Source organism: Tiliqua scincoides, chromosome 2 (assembly GCF_035046505.1).
Source record: "Tiliqua scincoides isolate rTilSci1 chromosome 2, rTilSci1.hap2, whole genome shotgun sequence".
NCBI lineage: Eukaryota > Metazoa > Chordata > Lepidosauria > Squamata > Scincidae > Tiliqua > Tiliqua scincoides.
In genome coordinates, this window is record NC_089822.1 from 271155626 (window position 1) to 271180005 (window position 24380).

Here is a 24380-nt window from a genome sequence, read left to right on the forward strand (position 1 = left end):
CCCTCCAGCTACGCCACTGCGTGGATGAGTGCCAAGGCAGGGGGGCCCTGACTCATGTCTTTTTCAGTCTGCCACACATGTGACTCATGAGTTACCGAGTCAGAAAAATCACACATTTTTGCAACTCAAATCCGAATCACTGACTCAAGTTCCCAACCCTGACAATGAGTGTGTAGGCCATGCACAAAGGGAGTCCGGCAATGGCTCCTTGGCAACCTGGAAGACGGTCTTGAGTGGGGTGTCCCAGGCTTTGTCTTGGGCCCAGTTCTCTTTAACATCAATTACTTGGATAAAGGGATACAAGGGGGCCTCATCAAATCTGCAGATGACACCAAGCTGGGAGGAGTAGCCATCACAAGGCAAGTCAGGAGAAGCCTTCAGGAAACCCTAGACAAAATGGAATACTGGGCTGAATTGAATAAAGTGGTTCAACAGGGATAAACGGAAGGTGCTGCACTTGGGCAAAAACAACCCAAGACACAGGTACAGAACGGGAGATCCCTCGCTTGGCAGCACAACATGTGAGCGGGAACTTGGAGTTGCGGTAGATCACAGAATGAACATGAGTCAGCAGTGTGATGCGGCTGCAAAGAAGGCAAATGCAATCTTAGCCTGCATCAATAGAACTGTAGCTTCCAAGTTGCGAGAAGTTGTGGTTTCGCTTTACTGTGCACTGGTCAGACCTCCCCTGGAGTCCTGTGTCCAATTCTGAGCACCTCCCTTTAAGAGAGATGCAGCCAAACTGGAGCAAGTTCAGAGGAGGGCGGCAAGGATGATCAGAGGGCTGGAGGACAAGCCCCACAGGGAAAGACTGAGAGGACTTGGTATGTTCAGCCTGGAGAAGAGAATAGTTCTCTTCAAATATTCAAAGATGAATCACTAGCGAGACAAAAATGATTCCCAGACGGGACCCCAATGAAGCCGAGTCAGTTTAACTGATGAGAGCTGCAGAGGGAGAAAAAACCTTGATGAGGGAAAGCAGAGAAGGTCAAAGGGTCCTGCTGTCCCAGCTTAGGTGTGACACTTGGAGATGGTGCAAAAAGAGCACCAGGAGGAGAAGTGGTGGGGAGAGCCAGAAGCCCCCCCAGGACTGCTTCTCTTCCTAAAAGCAGAGGTAGGGAAAGCAGCAGCTCCTCCTGCTGGCAGGGAGAGAAATAACAAGGGACCAGAAGTGGGCAGTGGAGGGGGTGGAACAGGGAGAGGAGAGAAGAAGGTTACCTGCAGGTGGAGGGTGGCAGTCCCTGAAAAAGAGAGAAAAGGGATCCATTGACTTAGGAGCCCCCAAGCAGAGCCCAGACCTGCTCCCCCCCCCCCAGCTAATAGATCAAAATACCATAACTGGGACTGTTGTGTCTAAAATCAAACAGACACACATTGTTTGCTCCACAGGAAGCTTCAGTCCTGAAATCACAGTGCATTCATTCTGGGGAGGGGAGTAAATATGAGGAATAAATACAGGGGGGCCTTGGTATCCGAGGGGGGTCCGTTCTCAGAACCAAGCTGAGGCTGAATATCGTGGATAATCTAATCCATTATATTCACCCCCTTGAGCCCTCCAAAGGGGACCTGAGCTACAGAAAGAAAGAAAGAAAGAAAGAAAGAAAGAAAGAAAGAAAGAAAGAAAGAAAGAAAGAAAGAAAGAGGGCTTTCTGAAGCCCAGAGAGGCGGTGCGTGTCCACCTGCTGCCTCTGCAGGCTTCAGTATGACCTGCAGAGGCGAAAACGTCACTTCCATTTCTCAAGGTAGTTTGGAAACCTTGTGGTAGTTTCCAGTCCTGATCCTGTGCTGATGGGCATCTCAGTGAGCCTTTTAAATACTGTAGAGATCCTTCTACCACCTGCACACCAAGTGTCAAAACTCAGCTGTCAATTAGGACAAAAAGCACACATCTTGCACATACAATGACTGCACCTCAAGACTCACCAGCCTTGGGACTGGAGAAGGCCCTGGACTAGTGTTTCTCAAGTGGTACTTGAGGTGGTGTCTGGTGGCACTCACGGGATCCTTGCACACCTGCCACCCTGCAGCAAGACTAGGACCTTGACACAAGAAATGGCGGTAGGTGGTTCAGCTCAATGGGCAGAGCTCCAAAGCCTGCTTTTCTGCTCTCAGAAAGGCCTTCCTGTCCACCTTGAGCCTCTTACTGGTGTTTGTCGTGTCACATCTGGCCTCCCAGTCCAGGAGGAACTGGAGATAATGTCATCGCCAGTTACATCGCCAGGTGGGACTTTGAATAGGTGGATCATGTGAAGTGATAACGGTGCACAAATGTTGAGAAACACTGCCCTGGATAGAATAGAATCTCAGGCAAAGAGCACAGAAAGATGCTTGGCTTGGCTTGGCAAGGGGGAAATCAGCAGCAAGCTGTCCCTCTTCTTGCCTCAACTTCTGAGAAGGAGCACAGCAGTCTCCAAGTGCACCAGAAATGCATTTCACGGACAGGAAGAGACATCAGGGAAATGGGAGGGCAGCTAGTCAGGAAATGGGAGGTCAGGCAGGGGGTCCGTTTGGTGCCAGGAAAGACTATCAGCCCTGCTACATTTTCTTCCAAGCCTGGACCAGTTCTGGTCACCACTCCAGCCTGAGCAAGAGGGAGGGATGGGAACAGAGGACTCCAAAGATTCCAGCTGGAGAGAGGAGGAGGGGAGTCCCCACCAGGTCTTCCTCCTGCCCCAGTAGCACATACTTTCCCCCCCCCCCCCCAGCCACCATCACAGCCACCATCACCTTCTTCTTCTTCAGGTACAGAGCCAGTCCGGGCACCACGAAGACCAGGCCCAGCAGGAGCCCCACGACCCCCGTCCACATCTTGCTCCAGGCGGAGTCCGACTGTGGCCAGGACACATGATGTGCAACTTCATTGGTTTCTCACCCCACTGGATGCTGGTGGGGTCTGGGAGGCTGGCGTGCTCCACCCGACAGGTGTAGACGCCTCCGCGTTCCGGCAGTGCTTCCAGCATCACCTGGATGGAGAAGGTCCAGTCCCCGTTCCAGATCAGCTCCGTGGACACCACTCTGCTCTCGTCCTCCTCCTGCCCGTTCCGCAGCCACCTGATGCCAATCTTGGTGGGGAATAAGCTGGCCGCAGTGCAGACCAGCAGTTACATCGCCAGGTGGTATTTTGAATAGGTGGACCATGTGAAGTGATATGGCTGACGAATGTTGAGAAACACTGCCCTGGATAGAATATTCTCCCCCTGCTAAAATAAGAGGAGCACCCGCTTGAAAAAGGGCCTCTTACTCAGTTACCAGAGGTTTAGTTTAATAATTTTATTTTGTCTGTAAAGTGCTTGTGAGACCTGCCTCCCTCTTCACCCCGTAGCCTCAGCCACTTCCAGGTGCCACCATCTTGCCTCGCACGCGGGGCATCCTGGGAGTGGTAGTTTCCTCCTCTTGAGTCCTCTTGGCCAGTCCTGCAGGGAACAGCGGCTCCCCCTTCCCTTCCCCTCCCCCTGCTGGGGCACGACAACTCTCCCCGCGAGCTCCTGCCCTCTCCGATGCCGCCTGGTGGGTCGCAACCTGATTGTGGTGGGTCACGAAGCTGCAACTGACACAGTGGCAGTGGAAGACATGCGGAGCCCTGCGGAGTGGGGAACTGAATGGTTCAACTCCAGTGTGAAGTCTTTCAGGAGAAGGAAGGGATGAGCGATCCCTGAAGCTCCTTCCACATTCTGAGTGTTAATATGGTTTCTCCCATGCGTGGGTTCTTTGATGCAGAGTTAAGTGCACGCCATGCGCTCATGTCAGCTCACGAGGAGAGAGCATGCCTACTCCCTTGGCAAGAGAGGCCGTGAGGGAGGCGGTCCCCTGGACAGTAGCATACCTGGAGGGGGCAAGGTGGGCGCTGTGCTGAGGGTGCCACTGCAATGCCCCCTCCACAAGCCATGAACTGAACCGCGCCAAGGACCACGGTCCTGAGGGCTGCCCCTCCCCTTCCCTTTTGTTAAAGGGACCAACAGAGAACTGCGCGAAGCGGCTGTGCGCTGCAGCTGCTCTCGGCGTGGTTCCTACCCAGTGAGGGCTACCCCCTCTTCCCCCCAACAAAAGGGGAGGGGAGGGATGGCCCTCAGGGCGGCGGAAGTATGGCACGCGTCCTCCGACTTTGCAGGAGACATGTGCCGTTTCTCAGGCTCCGAGGAGCCTTCTGCCCCCTTCTGAGCGCAGCACTTCAGGGCCACTGGAAGCACCACTCGCCTTCTGGAAGCGGTCCTCGCCTGTCCTGGAAGCTGCTTCCAGCAGCCCCAGAGCGCTCTGATGGAGCCTTTCTTGCACTAAGCAGCGGCACAGAAGGCTCCTCAGAGCCTGGGCTGCCTCCTTCATTCCCCCGCTATATCAAAGGGGGACGGAGAACGCAGCAGCGTGGAAGGTATTGTGGCGATGATGATGTCACCGCAATTACTTCCAGGTCATTGGCGAGGTCACGCACTGGCCATACAGTGAGAAGTGCGGCAGACAGAACTCCCCATGTTGACTGTCCAACTGTGGTTGGGGAAAAAAGCCAACCGTGTTGTGGTTGCCGTGGGCCGGATAAAGTCTTGTGGGAGGCCAGATTTGGGCCCCGGACTGTAGGTTGGAAACCCCTGTTCCTACTCTCCTGGGAGTCATATCTGCTGAATCCATTGGGTTTACTTCTGAGTATGTTTATATGCTAAAGAGTGTGCATCGCAGGATCCACCTCTCTGTTGCTAATCAAGATTCTCTCTGTTCCAGGAAGGTGCAGACAAGACCTTGAGGATCAGAGGGAGCCACGTGGGGGGTCACCGGAAACAGCCTTGCATGTTGTAGTGACTTTTAGAGATCAGGATGGATCAAGGCGGCAGGAGGGAAGACCAGCACCTGTCAGTGAGAAAGCTGCGCATCAAGACATCTCAGTGAAGCAGGAGGGAAACCAGACAGAGAAACAGAGACAAAAATCTGATGCTTATCAGGGTGGGGATTTGAGTGTCTTTCTAGATGATCCAGAAACACAAACTAAAAATAGGAAAGAAAAAGCCCTTCAAGGTGCAAAAACCTTCAACAGTAAATCAAAACATGAGAAATCACATAAATGCCTGGAGTGTGGAATGAGCTTCAGTCGGAGCTCAGGCTTGACAGTGCATCAAAGAACCCACACTGGGGAGAAACCATATAGCCGCCTGGAGTGTGGAAGGAGCTTCAGTGAGAAGGGAAAACTCACTGTACATCAAAGAATCCACACTGGGGAGAAACCTTATAACTGCCTGGAGTGTGGAAGGAGCTTCAGTGAGAGGGGAAGCCTTGCTATGCATCAAAGAACCCACACTGGGGAGAAACCTTATAAATGCTTGGAGTGTGGAAAGAGCTTCAATACGAGAGGAAACCTCACTGTGCATTTCAGAACCCACACTGGGGAGAAACCTTATAACTGCCTGGAGTGTGGAAGGAGCTTCAGGGAGAGGGGAAGCCTCGCTGTGCATCTCAGAACCCACACTGGGGAGAAACCTTATAACTGCCTGGAGTGTGGAAGGAGCTTCAGTGAGAGGGGAAGCCTTGCTATGCATCAAAGAACCCACACTGGGGAGAAACCTTATAAATGCTTGGAGTGTGGAAAGAGCTTCAATACGATAGGAAACCTCACTGTGCATTTCAGAACCCGCACTGGGGAGAAACCTTATAAATACTTGGAGTGTGGAAAGAGCTTCAATACGTGAGGAAACCTCACTGTGCATTTCAGAACCCACACTGGGGAGAAACCTTATAAATGCTTGGAGTGTGGAAAGAGCTTTACTCAAAGGGCAAGCCTCGCTGTGCATCAAACACACTGGGGAGAAACCTCATAAAGGCTTGGAGTGTGGAAAGAGCTTCAATACGAGAGGAAACCTCACTGTGCATCTCAGAACCCACACTGGGGAGAAACCTTATAACTGCCTGGAGTGTGGAAGGAGCTTCAGTGAGAGGGGAAGCCTTGCTATGCATCAAAGAACCCACACTGGGGAGAAACCTTATAAATGCTTGGAGTGTGGAAAGAGCTTCAATCAGAGGGCAAACCTCACTGTGCATCGACAAATCCAGACTGGGGAGAAACCATATTAATACTCAGAACCTGGAAGGAGCTTCAGGGATCACTCATCCCTTCCGTCTCATGAAAGAATACTGGAGCTGAACCATTTAAACTTTTCGAGTGTGGATGGACGACACTACCACAGGACAAGGCACACCAGGTGCACACATAGGGTAGGTTCCTATAGGCCCAGGAATGCATCCATGACACTCTTTAACACAGTCTCAGATCTTGGAGGAAGTGGGCCTGTTACTGTGGCTCTTTGGCTTGTGGATCTGTTTGTCATGAAGGAGTGTAGAGGAAGTCAGGGACACAGCTGGGGGGCTACTGCTGATAAAATTCCTGTACCCCCTTTACTGTACCCCCTGATAAAATTCCTCTCAGAGGCCCTGATTCCAGGCTGCTCTTGCAGCAAGGTGGGGGCTGACGAGCCTCCTTTTAAAGGACCAGAGCAAGTAATACTGAGGATAAGAGCCTGGTGAGGCAATCTTGCAGCATGGCTTCCTCTTCCTATAAAATGTGGTTGCGTTCCTGTTGTCTGGCCCAGGCTGTATCTGGCTGAGCTACTCTGAGGTGGGCTGTGATAAGCCACGTGCCTCTGACTGGCAGGGAGAGAGTCTTGCTGGCCTGGCATCAAGCCAGGCGGTCTGGCAGAAGTGGAGGTGGTGGTGGGGAGAACATCAGCACTGGGAGGGACGGAAGGACAATGGAGCAAAGGGGGGATGAGTGGATATCTGAAGAGGAGGACTGGAGCTCGGGGGTGAGGCAGCAAGTGTGGGGCTGCTGGCAGGCTCTTAAGGCCCCCGTGCCAGGGTGAGCAAGAGAGCACCCTTCTCCTAGATTCCGAGCATGGCCACACAAATCTTTCGGGGGGGGGGGGAAGAAGAGGATACAAGAGGGCTGGACGTGTGCATGGAGGACACATCTAGTCCCGATATCTCTGCAGAGCTCTGGCAGTGGGCCTCCAAAATGAGCAGGGCTGAGACAGGCACTTCGCCTTGTCTCCTGGTGAGTTTAGGCTGATTCAGGCTCCACGGCTGCTCCCAGGCTGCCCATCTGCTCCCCTGGAGCCCGATCCTGGGCAGGTCTCCTCGGAAGCAAGTCCCTTCTCGCTCCCAGGGACAGGCGGCGGGGATGCAGCCTGCCAGCGTTGCCCTTCCCTGCCGCAGGGGCTGCTTCCCCCAGCCTGAGACCCCGTGCCTGGGACGGGAGCATTCGGAGGCTGGAGGGAGTGCATCTTTCTGGGAGGGTTGCTGCCTTCTCCGGGAGGAGGACCAGGCAGGGGAGCCTCTCCCCGCGCAGCAATCAAGAGGCACCCAGAAGCTGGAGGGGGTGGGGGGCATTGCCCCCTGTGTCAGCAGTTTGCCCCCCCCCCGCACCCTTCTGGCTCTCTGATGTTTCTCCATACTTATCCCTTCATTTTGCATCTCAGGATTGGGACCCAACCTAGTTCCCTCCCTGCACGCATCATCGCCCCCCCCACCTCTAGACCCCTGCCTAAGGGCAGAGCTGCACCCCCAACACCCACACCTTCCAAAGGCTGCAATCCCAGAGACCTGGGGCTCAGTGCACTGGCGTAGCTAATGATCTCAGGATGATACCCTGGAAGTGACTTCACGACCAGCAATGATGTCATGCCCTGGTTTTAGACAAGTGGAAACTTAAACGACACTAGTGGCCAAAATTGTGAAGATCTTGGTATGTACGAATAATACCTTCATGTTATATATCAGGGTCTCTAAACTTTTTGGCTGGAGGGCCACATCGTATGTCTGGCACGGTGTCAAGGGCCAGAAAAATAAATTTAAATAAATACATTAGAGATGGAACTTAGAATCTCAAAACACATAGACGAACAGGCCTTGCTGAGGGAGAATCAGCCTGGCTTCTGTAGGGGTAAGTCTTGCCTCACAAACCTTATAGAATTCTTTGAAAAGATCAACTGGCATGTGGATGCAGGAGAATCCATAGACATTATATATCCGGACTTTCAGAAGGCGTTTGACACGGTCCCTCACCAAAGACTACTGAAAAAACTCCACAGTCAGGGAATTAGAGGACAGGTCCTCTCGTGGATTGAGAACTGGTTGCAGGCCAGGAAACAGAGAGTGGGTGTCAATGGGCAATTTTCACAATGGAGAGAGGTGAAAAGCGGTGTGCCCCAAGGATCTGTCCTGGGACCGGTGCTTTTCAACCTCTTCATAAATGACCTGGAGACAGGGTTGAGCAGTGAGGTGGCAAAGTTTGCAGACGACACCGAACTTTTCCGAGTGGTGAAGACCAGAAGTGATTGTGAGGAGCTCCAGAAGGATCTCTCCAGACTGGCAGAATGGGCAGCAAAATGGCAGATGCGTTTCAATGTCAGTAAGTGCAAAGTTACTTACACTGTGTAAAGTGTACACTTTACACTTTACAAAGTGTAAAGTTAAAGAGGAGATCCTTTGCCGGATCCCAAAGGATCTCCTCTGTGGAGAACTCGTGCAAGGAAAGCGCCCTACAGGTAGACCATAGCTGTGATACAAGGACATCTGCAAGAGGGATCTAAAGGCCTTAGGGATGGACCTCAACAAGTGGGAAACCCTAGCCTCTGAGCGGCCCGCTTGGAGGCAGGCTGTGCAGCATGGCCTTTCCCAGTTTGAAGAGACACTTGGCCAACAGTCTGAGGCAAAGAGGCAAAGAAGGAAGGCCCATAGGCAGGGAGACAGACCAGGGACAGACCGCACTTGCTCCCGGTGTGGAAGGGATTGTCACTCCTGGATTGGCCTTTTCAGCCACACTAGACGCTGTGCCAGAACCACCTTTCAGAGCGCGATACCATAGTCTTTCGAGACTGAAGGTTGCCAATACAAAGTGTAAAGTCATGCACAATGGGGCAAAAAAATCAAAACTTTAGATATAGGCTGATGGGTTCTGAGCTGTCTGTGACAGATCAGGAGAGAGATCTTGAGGTGGTGGTGGATAGGTTGATGAAAGTGTCGACCCAATGTGCGGCGACAGTGAAGAAGGCCAATTCTATGCTTGGGATCATCAGAAAAGGTATTGAGAACAAAACGGCTAATATTATAATGCTGTTGTACAAATCGATGGTAAGGCCACACCTGGAGTAATGTGTGCAGTTCTGGTCACCACATCTCAGAGAAAACATAGTGGAAATGGAAAAGGTGCAAAAGAGAGCAACTAAGATGATTTCGGGGCTGGGGCACCTTCCTTACGAGGAAAGGCTACGGCGTTTGGGCCTCTTCAGCCTAGAAAAGAGACGCCTGAGGGGGGACATGATTGAGACATACAAAATCATGCAGGGGATGGACAGAGTGGATAGGGAGATGCTCTTTACACTCTCACATAACACCAGAACCAGGGGACATCCACTAAAATTGAGTGTTGGGAGAGTTAGGACAGACAGAAGAAAATATTTCTTTACTTGGCGTGTGGTCGGTCTGTGGAACTCCTTGCCGCAGGATGTGGTGATGGCATCTGGCCTGGATGCCTTTAAAAGGGGATTGGACAAGTTTCTGGAGGAAAAATCCATTACGGGGTACAAGCCATGATGTGTATGCGCAACCTCCTGATTTTAGAAATGGGCTATGTCAGAAGGCCAGATGCAAGGGAGGGCACCAGGATGAGGTCTCTTGTTATCTGGTGTGCTCCCTAGGGCATTTGGTGGGCCGCTGTGAGATACAGGAAGCTGGACTAAATGGGCCTGTGGCCTGATCCAGTGGAGCTGTTCTTATGTTCTTAATGCAGTGAGACTTATTTCTAAGTAAATACACATTGGAATCAAGGTGGGTTGGATCCTGACACTACACTGGTCCCGGTGTCACAGTCACAGTTCAGAGCCAAAAGTATCTTTCAGTTTAACCATCTTTGTTTGATGAGGAATATTCTGCCTCACTGGTCAAGTCATAGTCACCTGGGCATCCTTACTAACTGTTTTCTGATCCCTGTCATATGGCTTGGAATGCCCAGTCTGGGTGCATGACAGCTTTGGTAAGATGAGAGCACTGAACAGATTCCTTCTGAAATCAGGTCCAACTCCACCATAGAATCTCTGTGGGTTAAATTACCAGGCCTGAGGAGCAATGTAATACTGGGGGTGAACTATCGTCCTCCAGACCAAAAACCGGAAGGGGACCTTGGAATGAGGAAACAGATCAGGGAGGTGACAAGGAGGGACAGGGTTGTAATCATGGGGGACTTCAATTATCCTCATATAGACTGGGTCAATTTGTGTTCTGGTCACGAAAAGGAGACCGGATTTCTTGACATGCTAAAGGAAAAGCCTGTGTTGGCTTGGTCATGTCGTGAGAATGGATGATGGCCGGATCCCAAAGGATCTCCTCTATGGAGAACTCGTGCAAGGAAAGCGCCCTACAGGTAGACCACAGCTGCGATACAAGGACATCTGCAAGAGGGATCTGAAGGCCTTAGGAGTGAACCTCAACAGGTGGGAAACCCTGGCCTCTGAGTGGCCCGCTTGGAGGCAGGCTGTGCAGCATGGCCTTTCCCAGTTTGAAGAGACACTTGGCCAACAGTCTGAGGCTAAGAGGCAAAGAAGGAAGGCCCATAGCCAGGGAGACAGACCAGGGACAGACTGCACTTGCTCCCAGTGCGGAAGGGATTGTCACTCCCGAATCGGCCTTTTCAGCCACACTAGACGCTGTTCCAGAACCACCTTTCAGAGCGCGATACCATAGTCTTTCGAGACTGAAGGTTGCCAACTACTAACACTCCATGCACATGGTTGCACCCCAGCATGATGCACTGGCAGTGTGTTCAGGTGAGATAGGAAAATGTCAGGTCCCAGGAACTTTCTGGGCCCCTCCTTTGGCTCCTGGGCCCCCTTTCTGACCCTGGGCTGGGGTACAAATTACCCCCTTAACCCCCCTTTCCTAGGCCCTGCCTGGCAGCTGTTGGCTTCTTATCAATTACTCTAGAGCAAGTGCCACCCCCCATTTCCAGCTTCACAATCACCAAGCCAGAGCTTTGTCTCCCCCCTCTGGCGTCCTACTCTGAGAGGGAAGTATGGTTCAGGCTCTTCCCTAATCACAGTGGTATGATGAGAGTGTCCAAGAGGGAGGGCCTGGAGGATGCAGTCCAGCTCCTCCTCTTCTCTCTCCCCCAGTTCAGTTCAGGCTGGGTCTCTGTTCATTAACAAGACAGTCTTCTGCACTGGTCAAGGAAGAGCTATAGGCAGAGAGTGGATCGATTTGGCTGCAGAAAATATTTCTTTACTCAGTGTGTCATTGGTCTGTGGAACTCCTTGCCACAGGATGTGGTGATGGTGTCTGGCCTGGACGCCTTTAAAAGGGGATTGGACAAGTTTCTGGAGGAAAAATCCATTACGGGTTACAAGCCATGAAGTGAATGTGCAACCTCCTGATTTTAGAAATGGGCTATGGGCTATGTCAGAATGTTAGAAATGGGCTATGGGCTATGTCAGAAATGGGCTATGAGCTATGTCAGAATGCCAATGCAAGGGAGGGCACCAGGATGAGGTCTCTTGTTGTCTGGTGTGCTCCCTGGGACATTTGGTGGGCCGCTGTCAGATACAGGAAGCTGGACTAGATGGGCTTATGGCCTGATCGAGTGGGGCTGTTCTTATGTTCTTAACTACAACTCCCAGGAGGCCTTGCAGGTCTCTTGTTATCTGGTGTGCTCCCTGGGGCATTTGGTGGGCCGCTGTGGGATACAGGAAGCTGGACTAGATGGGCCTATGGCCTGATCCAGTGGGGCTGTTCTTATGTTCTTAAACAGAATTTACTTTTTTTAATAGTATTTATTTGTAATTATAACAAATGGAGCAACAATCTCCTGAACAGTTTACTAGTTTGTGTGAAACAGACAAGAAAACCTCCACAAAACAATTTTTAAAAATCCAGAAGTAACAATTAGTCATATTTCTTCTCCACAGTATTAAATAAAAATTAAAAACCGCTGGTTCAGGCTGATGTGCCCCAGCAGGCAGCCAGCAAGGGAAAGGCAGAGAGAAGCTGGGGCTGGTGATGGGGCAGCCCAAGGGAGACCAGGGAGCTCTGGGTCAGGCAGCCCAACCTGCAGAGGGGACTCTTGCTGACCCCCCGCCCCCCAACAGAAAGGCTCAGCTGATCTTCCTGCGCAGCAGAGAGTGACTGTCTGCACCCACAGCCACAGAGGCGTGTGCCCTTCACACATGTGCCACCCTGAGGTCTGCAGCCCACACCCTCTGGCTGCTCCAGGCTCAACCTGTGGCCATCACCAGTGTGTCTGTCCCCATCTTCTTCCTCCTCCTGAGGACCAGGTGACCAGATGCAGAGGAGGACAGAGCGCCTGCGCCCTTAGCCAGTTTAGAGGAGGGCACTTTGGCAGGTGCAGCTCAATGTGGAAGGGTTCAAACAGCCACGCCAGCCAAAGTCCCCTCCTCCACGCACTGCTTAAAGGTGCAGCGCTCTGTCCTGCAGGGGATCGGTGCCCTGTCCTCCTGCGTCGCTTCAGACAACTCTCGCTGACCAGAATGGAGACGGTGTCAGGCGAGGGCCCTGCGGAACTGGGGCCTGTCCCACCAGTGGGTGTCCTACAACGGCCCTTGGCTCCCCACCCCAGGGGAGTCTCCCTTGCGTGTTCCTGGACCGCAGGAGGAGAGTGTCACCCAGCAGTTGGAGTGGCCCTCCTGCACCCCTCAGCCCTTGGGCCAGCCCCAGAGCTGCCTCTCGCTCTGATCCAGGACCCTCACCCAACCGAGCCCGCTTCCCTGCAGATCTCACGGCTCCTCTCTGCATGCCCCGCAATGGGAGCTGCGGACCTCCAGCCAGGAGTGGGGCACATTCTCACCACGGGCACAGGCCTTCCATGATTTGTAACTCATGATGAACTTTTCCTCCAGAAATTTGTCCAATCTCCTCTTAAAGGCAACCAGGCAAGATGCCACCACCACATCCTGTGGCAAGGAGTTCCACAGACTGACCACACGCTGGGTGAAGAAATCTTTTCTTTTGTCTGTCCTAACTCTCCCAACACTGAACTTTAGTGGATGTCCCCTGGTTCTGGTGTTCTGTGAGAGTGTAAAGAGCATCTCTCTACCCACTTTATCCTTCCCATGCATAATTTTGTATGTCTCAATCATGTCCCCCCTCAGGCGTCTCTTTTCTAGGCTGAAGAGGCCCAAACGCCGTAGCCTTTCCTCATAAGGAAGGTGCCCCAGCCCAGTAATCATCTTAGTCGCTCTCTTTTGCACCTTTTCCATTTCCACCATGTCCTTTTTGAGATGCGGCGAACAGAACTGGACACAATACTCCAGGTGTGGCCTTACCATCGATTTGTACAACGGCATTATATTAGCCGTTTTGTTATCAATACCTTTTCTAATGATCCCATAGAATTGGCCTTCTTTGCTGCCACCGCACATTGGGTCGACACTTTCATCAACCTATCCACCACCACCCTAAGATCTCACTCCTGATCTGTCACAGACAGCTCAGAACCCATCAGCCTATATGTGAAGTTTTGATTTTTTTGCCCCAATGTGCATGACTTTACACTTACTGACATTGAAACGCATCTGCCATTTTACTGCCCATTCTGCCAGTCTGGAGAGATCCTTCTGGAGCTCCTCACAATCACTTCTGGTCTTCACCACTCGGAAAAGTTTGGTGTCATCTGCAAACTTAGCCACCTCACTGCTCACCCCTGTCTCCAGGTCGTTTATGAAGAGGTTGAAAAGCACCGGTCCCAGGACAGATCCTTGGGGCACACCGCTTTTCACGTCTCTCCATTGTGAAAATTGCCCATTGACACCCACTCTCTGTTTCCTGGTCTTCAACCAGTTCTCAATCCATGAGAGGACCTGTCCTCTAATTCCCTGACTGGAGTTTTTTCAGTAGCCTTCGGGGAGGGACCATGTCGAACACCTTCTGAAAGTCCAGATATATAATGTCCACGGGTTCTCCAGCATCCACATGCCTGTTGACCTTTTCCAAGAATTCTAAAAGTTTTGTGAGGCAAGACTTACCCTTACAGAAGCCAGGCTGGTTCTCCCTCAGCAAGACCTGTTTGTCTATGTGTTTTGAGATTCTATCTTTGAAGAGACATTCCACCATCTTACCAGGTATAAATGTTAGGCTGACTGGCCTATAGTTTCCCGGGTCCCCCCTCTTTCCCTTTTTAAAGATCGCCATGACATTTGCTATCCTCCAATCCTCTGGCACCATGGCCGTTTTGAGGGTCAAGTTGCATATCTTAGTCAAGAGATCAGCAACATCATTCTTCAATTCCTTAATAACTCTTGGGTGGATGCCATCAGGGCCTGGTGACTTATTGATCTTTAATTTGTCAATTAGGTCTGAAACATTACTATTTCTAGAACAAGCTGTGAAGATCAGATTTACGACTTTTAGGAGATGAGAACTTAACCTAACAACCAGAGATAAGATTAACAACAGAGGAATAAGAAATTTGTAAAGGGATTACTTTCCTTTTTAAGAGAACATAAGAACATAAGAACAGCCCCACTGGATCAGGCCATAGGCCCATCTAGTCCAGCTTCCTGTATCTCACAGCGGCCCACCAAATGCCCCAGGGAGCACACCAGATCACAAGAGACCTCATCCTGGTGCTCTCCCCTACATCTGGCATTCTGACTTAACCCATTCCTAAAATCAGGAGGTTGCGCATACACATCATGGCTTGTACCCCATAATGGATTTTTCCTGCAGAAACTCGTCCAATCCCCTTTTAAAGGCGTCTAGGCTAGACGCCAGCACCACATCCTGTGGCAAGGAATTCCACAGACCGACCACGCGCTGAATAAAGAAATATTTTCTTTTGTCTGTCCTAACCCGCCCAACACTCAATTTTAGTGGATGTCCCCTGGTTCTGGTATTATGTGAGAGTGTAAAGAGCATCTCCCTATCCACTCTGTCCATCCCCTGCATAATTTTGTATGTCTCAATCATGTCCCCCCTCAAGCGTCTCTTTTCTAGGCTGAAGAGGCCCAAACGCCGTAGCCTTTCCTCATAAGGAAGGTGCCCCAGCCCCGTAATCATCTTAGTCGCTCTCTTTTGCACCTTTTCCATTTCCACTATGCCTTTTTTGAGATGCGGCGACCAGAACTGGACACAATACTCCAGGTGTGGCCTTACCATCGATTTGTACAACGGCATTATAATACTAACCGTTTTGTTCTCAATACCCTTCCTAATGATCCCAAGCATAGAATTGGCCTTCTTCACTGCCGCCGCACATTGGGTCGACACTTTCATCGACCTGTCCACCACCACCCCAAGATCTCTCTCCTGATCTGTCACAGACAGCTCAGAACCCATCAGCCTATATCTAAAGTTTTGATTTTTTGCCCCAATGCGCATGACTTTACACTTACTGACATTGAAGCGCATCTGCCATTTTGCTGCCCATTCTGCCAGTCTGGAGAGATCCTTCTGGAGCTCCTCACAATCACTTCTGGTCTTTACCACTCGGAAAAGTTTGGTGTCATCTGCAAACGTAGCCACTTCACTGCTCAACCCTGTCTCCAGGTCATTTATGAAGAGGTTGAAAAGCACCGGTCCCAGGACAGATCCTTGGGGCACACCGCTTTTCACCTCTCTCCATTGTGATTAAATGGATTAAATTTAATCCATTTAAATTTAGAAGAAATGGAGAAGAAATGGAGAAGAAATGGATTAAATATTTAAGGAGTTTGAGCATGCAGTAGCTGGAAAAAAAGAAAGAAAGATTTTGGACTTATTTAAGACTAAAATAAGCACTTAAAAGGACTGCAGTTTTTTCCTGATATATGTGGAATTTTACAAAGAAATTCCAGATTATGAAAAGTGGATTTGTAAAATCAGAGACATCTGGTGACACAAGAGAAGAAATGTAGAAGAAATAATACCAGTCAAAGTAACAAGGTCTGTATCGTGGAAGAATTTACAAATGCATTTACTTTGCAAGCCTTAATGAAATTTGAGGAGAGATTTGAAAGACAGGTGGAAGCAGAGATTGAAGGATTGCTCCAAAAGCTTCAAATTAGCACTGCTGAGTTGGAAGATCTGGAAAAGGAGACGGAAACTCATGAAACAGGAACTACGCGGAACAGAGAATGGTGGCTGGCAGTGGGACGTTTGTGAGAGAATTGAGGAGGGGAATCAAGTTGGACTTGGCCTGCAGGTAGAGGACAAGAAGAAGACATACAGAACTAGAGTTTCACGTCTGTGAGGCAGCAGCAAAGGAAAGGCCGGTCTTGCTTTGTGTAAGGCCTTTGATAGGCCTTGAGCTATTGCAAGACCTTTGTTCATTCATGTAAGTTCCATCTCTAATAAATTCATTTATGTCAATGTATGTAAATTAATTCAAATTTGAAATGTAAACTATTTTTTATTCCCAGCCCCTGCCAGTGTCAGAGCGATGATGCGGCCCTCCTGCCAAAAGGTTTGCACACCCCTGGCTTATGGACATGTGCAGGGCTGCCACGTGGTCATCATCCCCCACTTTTTTTAAAGCACTACAAGGTAGACCTGTCAGCCTCAGCAGAGGCTTCCTTTGGGAGGAAAGTTCTCCAGAAGGTACTGAAGGTCTGAGAGGGTGATCTAACTTCCTGCCCTGAGGGATACTGCTCTGGTAGGTCCCACAGGTGAGGAACGCCACCACCTCCACCAGGGAAAACAGGAATGTGCCTTTCCTGGGGTAAGTCTTGCTCCTGCTGGAGGCAGGGGACATTCCGCCCACCACGCTTCAGGGGATCGCTCCCTCTGCTGGACCAACAGGTGCCAGGTGTTGGTTAGGGTTTCCTGTGACCTATTTCCCTTGGTCAAGCCCCTCAGAGGTATTACACCTATTAATGTGCAAAGCAGTTTTCCAAACAGCACATAATTGTGACGCAACCAGTCTGGGTAGCGCGTATGAGGATCCTGTTACGGCTTATCAGGGTCCTTCTTCAAATGTGGTGCCCCTTCCTGGTGGGGTCGATGAGTGGGGCTCCGAGAGGAATTCTGCTTTGGCAGGAGAGACTCAGCTGCTGCTCCAGATCCTTTCTGCCCGACTTCCAGGCAAGGTCTGCCTGGCCTGCTGTCACCATGCCTCTTCCGCGTGAGTCAGAAAGCAGGAACACGTCTGAGCTGGAATGGAAGGAGGAGGGGTGAACATGCCAACCTTTTAGGCAGGAGGGGCACATCATCTCTCTGACGCTGTCGGGGATCAGGAACAAAGAAGTAATTTGCATTTAAAATTTGAATAAGTTTACATACATGAGTATATTAGAAATGGAACTTACATGAATAATGAAGAGATAGCTGCAGGCCTATAAAAGACGTTGCGCAAAGCAAGGCCGGCCTTTCCTTCGCTGCCATGAAGACGTGAAACAGCAAGCAGCGGAGGGAGTCTGAGAGGTCATACAGTCATCCCTCGTGCTGAGAGTAGTCACGTCGGGCCAGCATGGGCTCCAGCAAGTCTCCGGAGGGCCAGAGGCTCATTGGAGACTGAGGGCTCCCCACGGTCCAGATTGAGGGTCCGAGGGCCACAAATGGCCCCCGGGCAGAGGTTTGGGCACCCCTTCAACCACCAGCTCCCTCTCCCACGAAGCCCAATTACCATCTACCACTAAGGTGCCCCCCATCCAGGTAAGGCTGCCTCTGCCCTAAGCCCCTTGTTTTTCCTGGGATAAGTTTCATCTGGATATTTAACCATCATTTTCTTTTTGTTTCCGTCCTTTACAATGGCAGGCTATTTTCTCTTATTTGACACCACTGCTTTTAATTGCTCAATCAAGTACTTGAGTGGCCTGAGTAATTTCTTATTCCCCCTTTTACTCTTATGGTGGCAGTTTGTGGAGTGTGTGTCTTGTGCCCAAAGACTACAGGATTCGTAGACAAGGATCTCTGAGGGCACATCTGAAGGTGCAATGCAGGCGTCTCCAGAGCATGTATGTTGACACCCCCCAGTGCCACCTCATCTCTGCCACATACATCTGGCAAGGGAAGCCCCTCCTTGGATTTCAGGGAGGGGATCCAGAACATTGTTCCACCTTCCCCAACACTTGCAAGGGGACGTGTTCTGAATAATTCACTTCAGGGAAGAATAAATCTGGCTAATGCAACTCAGAGACGGTGGGGAAGAAAGATCTTTATTGACACAAAGCAGCAGAAATTTCTGGAAGGATGGGCAAGTTGTTAATCACGACTCAGCGAAAAAGCCCCCTTGCTCTGCATGCGAAGGGCCCCAGTCTGGTCCTTAGAAACACCTCCAGGGAGGGCTCGGAAAGACCCCCAAGCCTGAAGCCACAGAGATGCTGCCAGTCCGCACACAGTCTCCTCTCAAAGATGAACCAGAGCGCCTGACCCAGTGCAAGGCTGCTGATGTGACCCAAGACAGAGCAGGAGGAATGCCAAGGTGTGGGCCCTAAGCCTCCTCTCAGCCCCTGACCCTCCTCCAACCGAACAGCAATTCCAATCAGCTCACAAGCAACCTAGAATGAGCTTCCAGTTCTAAAGCAAACGTGGTCCAGGCTGGTACTGGGTAAAAATAAGCAGACGTTCTCAGGTGTCCTCCTGGACTCCACAGGCCTGGAAGAGGCTCTGAGCAAGAGGCTCAAGTAGATACAAGTTGCACAGTGTGTAGATTGTGATTCCTGTTCTGCAGCTGGTGGTTTTGGCCAGCTGAGACAGGCAGATGCAACCAAAGCCTCAAGGGCCGTCCCTGACTCCCCTTCTCCCCCCTCCAAACCTCAAACCAGTGTGCAGAGTTGCGGGGAGCTTATTGCGGGGTGGGGGGAAACTGGTTGGCCACTGCTCTCCTCCTCCAGTCTTCTGGTGTCCCTCCCAAGTCTGCATCCGCCAAGCGAGGAAAGAGGAATCCTTTGCGAGACAAAAATGTTTCCCAGACGGGACCCCAATGAAGCCGAGTCTGTTTAACTGATGAGAGCTGCAGAGGGAGGAAAAACATGATTAGGGAAAGCAGAGAAGGTCAAAGGGTCCTGCTGTCCCAGCTTAGGGGTCGACTGTTGGAGATGGTGCAAAAGAGCACAAGGAGGGTAAGTGGTGGGGACAGCCAGAAGCCCCCCCAGGACTGCTTCTCTCCATTAAAGCAGAGGTAGAGGAAGCAACAGCACCTCCTGCTGCCAGGTAGAGAAATGACTCCAGAAGGGACCAGAAGCGGGAAGTGGAAGGGGGTGGAACAGGGAGAGGAGAGAAGAAGGTTACCTGCAGGTGGAGGGATGGCAGTCCCTGAAAAGAGAGAAGGGATCAATTGACTTGGGAGCCCCCAAGCTCAGCCCAGACTCTCTGCCCCCCCCCAGCTAATAGATCAAAATAACATAACTGGGATTGTTGTGTCTAAAATCAAACAGACACGCATTGTTTGCTCCACAGGGAGGTTCAGTCCTGAAATCACAGTGCGTTCATTCTGGGGAGGGAAGTAAATATGAGGAATAAATACAGGGGGGCTTGGTGTCCGGGGGGGGTCCGTTCTCAGAACCAAGCTGATGCTGAATATCGTGGATAATCAAAGCCATTCTATTCGCCCCCTTGAGCCCTCCAAAGGGGACCTGAGCTACAGAAGGAAAGAAAGCGAGAGGGCCTTCTGAAGCCCAGAGAGGCAGTGTGTGTCCACCAGCCGCCTCTGAAGGCTTCAGTAGGACCCGCAGAGGCGAAAACATCACTTCCATTTCTCAAGGTGGTTTGGAAACCTTGTGGTAGTTTCCATTACTGTTCCTGTGCTGATGGCATCTCAGTGAGCCTTTTAAATACTGTAGATATCCTTCTACCACCTGCACACCAGGTTTCCTCCAACACCTAGACCAGTGTTTCTCAAGTGGTACTTGAGGTGGTGTCTGGTGCCACTAACGGGACCCTTGGACACCTGCCAACCGGCAGCAAGACTAGGAACTGGACACAAGAAATGGCAGTAGGTGGTGCAGCTCAATGGGCAGAGCTCCAAAGCCTGCTTCTCTGCTCTCAAAAAGGCCTTCCTGTCCACCTTGAGCCTCTTACTGGTGTTGGTCATGTCATGTCTGGCCTCCCAACCCAGGAGGAACTGGAGATAATGTCATCGCCAGTTACATCGCCAGGTGGGACTTCGAATAGGTGGATCGTGTGAAGTGATACGGCGGACAAATGTTGAGAAACACTGCCCTGGATAGAACCTCAGGCAAGGAGCACAGAAAGATGCTGGCTTGGCAAGGGGGAAATCAGCAGTGAGCTGTCCCTCTTCTTGCCTCAACTTCTGAGAAGGAGCACAGCAGTCTCCAGGTGCACCAGAAATGTCATTTCACGGACAGGAAGAGACATCAGGGAAATGGGAGGGCAGCTAGTCAGGAAATGGGAGGTCAGGCAGGGGGTCCATTTGGTGCCAGGAAAGACTATCAGCCCTGCTACATTTTCTTCCAAGCCTGGACTAGTTACGCCCCCCCTCACCCCCTCCCCACAATGTCTGGTCACCACTCCAGCCTGAGCCCCAGGGAGGGATGGAAACAGAGGACTCCAAAGATTCCAGCTGGAGAGAGGAGGAGGGGAGTCCCCACCAGGTCTGCCTCCTGCCCCAGCAGCACATACTCCCCCCCCCCCCCCAGCCACCATCACAGCCACCCTCACCTTTCTTCTTCTTCAGGTACAGAGCCAGTCCAGGCACCACAAAGACCAGGCCCAGCAGGAGCCCCACGACCCCCGTCCACATCTTGCTCCGGGCGGAGTCCGACTGCGGCTCTGCAGGAAGAGAAGGAGTCTCCACTCAAAGAGGGGGCAGGCCAGGAACCAGCCTCTCCACCCCCTCCCCTGCTCAGAGCGTCCTCCTCCCAGGGATGCCCCCTTGGGCCAGGGCCTGTCTCTGTGGGCTGAGGAAGAACGGCCAGGACACGTGATGTGCAGCTTCACTGCTCAGGTTTCTCACCCCACTGGATGCTGGTGGGGTCTGGGAGGCTGGCGTGCGCCACCCGACAGGTGTAGACGTCTCCATGTTCCGGCTGTGCCTCCAGCATCACCTGGATGGAGAAGGTCCAGTCCCCGTTCCGGATCAGCTCCGTGGACACCACTCTGCTCTCGTCCTCCTCCTGCCCGTTCCGCAGCCACCTGATGTCAATCTTGGCGGGGAAGAAGCTGGCTGCGGTGCAGACCAGCAGGGTGTGGTGGGAGGAGGGCTCTGAGTCCATGGGGGTGATCTGCAGTTGGGGCTTCACTGGAGCAGAAGACAGGGAAGGCGGGAGGGGGTCAGAGCCCAGGGGGTTCAACTGGGGAGCAGAGATTAGGGTAAGGAGACTCGGAAGAGTGTGTAAAGCTTCTCTGATATGATATCAGCCTGGGGCCTGGGACATTTGGTGGGCCGCTGTGAGATACAGGAAGCTGGACTAGATGGGCCTATGGCCTGATCCAGCGGGTCTGTTCTGATGTTCTTAAACTACAATTCCCAGGAGGCCTTGCAGGTCTCTTGTTATCTGTTGTGCTCCCTGGGGCTGTGAGATACAGGAAGCTGGACTAGATGGGCCTATGGCCTGATCCAGTGGGGCTGTTCTTATGTTCTTATATCCCTGCTTTCACACTGGGATTGAGAAGCTTCCTTTCTCTTTGGTTGAGTGGGGCCCAGTCCTGTCCAGCTTTCCAAAACTGAGGCAGCTGCAATCGGTAAGAGAACAAATGTTCCCTTATCTTGAAGAGGCCTCTGTGACTGCCCCCCCCCACCACTGTGGAATGCCATCGGATGTGGTGACAGCATCTGGATTAGATGCCCTTGAAAGGGGATTGGACAGATTTCTGGAAGAAAGTCCACCAGTGGTTACAAGCCGAGAAGGGTGTGTGCAACCTCCTGGTTTTACAAGTGGGCTGCCTCAGTGTGCCGGATGCAGGGGAGGGCACCAGGATGCAGGTCTCTTGTTGAGGCATCTGGTGGGCCACTGCGAGATACAGGAAGCTGGTGGGCCCTGGGCCTGATCCTGCAGGGCTCCTCTTATGTTCTTGTGTCTTTGCCCCCCCCCAATGAAAAGACCCCCTTCCAAGGGACCTGAGTGCTGCACTGCCTCCCGGTTGGGACTTTGATCACTTTCTGCACTTCGGCAGAACCCCAGCAGCAGGGTGGGGGCTCTCCAGTGTTCTTCGCAGGTATGTCCTGGGTATGCGTCACACACCTGTCACAGGTATGGCTATGTGCCTCTGAGGCGCAAGTCATGGGTGTGCCTTCTCTGCAGGAGCTCCAGGGACTCCCCCGAAGCCTTGCTTACGGATCTGGAGAAGGTGGGCAGAGGGACCATGGCCAGACTTCAAGGGATGAGCAGGCGCCCCCCACCCTCAGGAGGGCGCCCCCCCAGTTGTGGGTAGGAAGTCTCCATTCTGGAGAAGAGGGGAACGGGTCACACTAGGGATAGCCTCGGGGAAGGGGGGAGGGTGCGCCCCCTCAGGCTCGCCCATGCCCCGTGGCCTGCTCTGCAAGGGCAGCTGTTCTGGGGGGAGGGTCCGTGGGCGGGGCGGGGGGAGGACATGGCTCCTCCGGCCAGGGCGCGCCCCGCCCTCCGGCTGCCCAGGGAGGGAAGAGGGGCCCGCGCGCGTCTCCCAGACCCGCTCACGCTTCCTGGCGGCGGCGAAGGGCTCCCCGATCGCGTAGTTGTGCCGGCAGAACCTGTCCAGCTCGGCCCGCTTCCTCTCCAGCACCTCCGTCCGGCTGTTCCAGTCGCGGGCTATGGGCTCGCCCAGCGCGGTGACGGCCTGGAAGGTCCCTCGGCGGCTGTCGAAGCGCACGAGCTCCTGCCGGCCCCAGAAGAGCCTGTGCAGGAGGTAGGCGCCCGCGCCCGCCCCGCCGTCGGGGAAGCGGCACTCCTCCTTCAGCTGGTGCACGAAGTGCTCTGCGGGGGAGGGGCGGAGGCGGGCGGCGTCAGGGTCCAGTCCGGAGGCGCCCGCGCAGTGAAGGCTCTGCGGGCGCGGGAGGGCAGCGCAGAGCGGGTGCAGCATCCCGCACAGCCTCCGCCCGCCGCCCTCCAGGTGGACCCAACTGCACAGGCCCCAGCCAGGATTCCAGGGGGGGCAGAGGGGAGGCAGTGATGTCGGGTGTCGACATCCTCTTAAAAAGGGAGTGGTATCTAAGGCAAAGATAGATCAACTCCATCTTGGCAGAAGCACACGTCTGCCAAGGACACTGCTATGCCAGGTGCCAAGGCTCACTTACGTTATTCTTCTCCGCTTTCAAAGGAAAAGACACATGTAGGTACAATAGTCTTTGCCTTAAAGTGTAACCAACAGATATGGGGACATGGTAGGTATTAGAAGTAAGTCTTAAAGAACCAAAATGCTTGGTTTTAGAAAAGCCTTCAGAAAACAGACAAAAAGAAGTCACATCCTTATCAGCTGGCCAGGTTTCTTGACAAACTAGTATGGTGTCTGGCTAGCCAGCCGCAGACACCTGCAGGAGACGAATGTAGAGAAAAGAATACATTTAATTAGATGAACAAGAACATCCTTGAGAATCAGTCTTTGTTTGAATTGCAACTGAAATGGAGAAATGGATGTTTAGAGGGGGTTGTGCAGGGTTGCTTCAAGCAGTTTGCCTGGCATGTAATGTCTGAGTAACTTGTCTGAAGGTAAATGGGAGAAGGATTTCTTAAAAAGAAAATGTGATGCCATGAAAGTTTGGCTTGTTATATGTCCTGGAGGGTGCAAGGGATGCATGGCCCCCTCCCTGGATCCACCTCTGGAATAAATGCATCTCAGTATACAATGTAAAATTGAAGCAGACAGCATTTACCGTAGATGCTTGCCTATGAGTTGAAAAATTTCTGCCTGAAGACCTGTGTCAACTTATACCCGAGTCAATAAGTGAGTGAAGCTGGAGGTTCTGGGAAGCTTATGGGGAACTTAGCAGCTGTCTAGTGAAGTGGGGAGGTGGAACTGGACTGAGAAGCAGGACGCAGGAGGAGAATGTTTCCTAGTAATTGCAGTGTTCAGCTTCTTCTCCAAACAGGAAGAAAAGTGAAGGTACTTATGGGAATTGTGGTCGGTGTGAGGGCTGCTGCTGTGGAAGTGCGGCACTTACTCCTCACAAAGCCAGCAACTCCCACAAGTCCCTTCATCTCCCTCCCAGTCTGGAGAAGAAGGTAAAATGCCTCCTTTTTTTCCTCTTTGCTGCTGCCTCAGAACATTCCTGGCAAGTCATTTGCAAAGGATGTCCCACACCTCCAAGTTTAGGGGTCTGGTTTTTAAAACCCCAGGATGTGATCCTCATTTCCATCTGAAACAAAGTCCCAGGCTGCAATTCAGGCACCATTACTTAAGAATAACACCCTTGAACAGCAATGGGTCTGCTTCTGAGTAAATTGGGTTGCAACTCTATGTAGCTGCACTTGCCCACAGTCATTCTTTGTCACTTGTCTCTCTGCTGTGAATTGGATTGCACACTCCCAGTCACGTGTTTTGTTGTACAT

General features: G+C 52.0%; 1 protein-coding gene and 1 pseudogene across 1 annotated transcript; one reads left to right on the forward strand and one right to left on the reverse strand.

Annotated features, from left to right (window-relative positions):
• The first annotated feature begins 2967 nt into the window (after window positions 1–2967).
• On the forward strand, window positions 2968–7613 carry LOC136639211 (zinc finger protein ZFP2-like; annotated as a pseudogene).
• Window positions 7614–18772: 11159 nt separating this feature from the next.
• Window positions 18773–22797, reverse strand: LOC136639212 (DLA class II histocompatibility antigen, DR-1 beta chain-like; the record flags this gene model as incomplete). Its single annotated transcript, XM_066613214.1, has 5 exons — window positions 18773–18907; window positions 19186–19209; window positions 20575–20685; window positions 20870–21154; window positions 22533–22797. Coding segments are annotated over 5 exons (699 nt in total), but the record flags the coding sequence as incomplete, so codon positions are not given.
• Between the last annotated feature and the right edge of the window lie 1583 nt (window positions 22798–24380).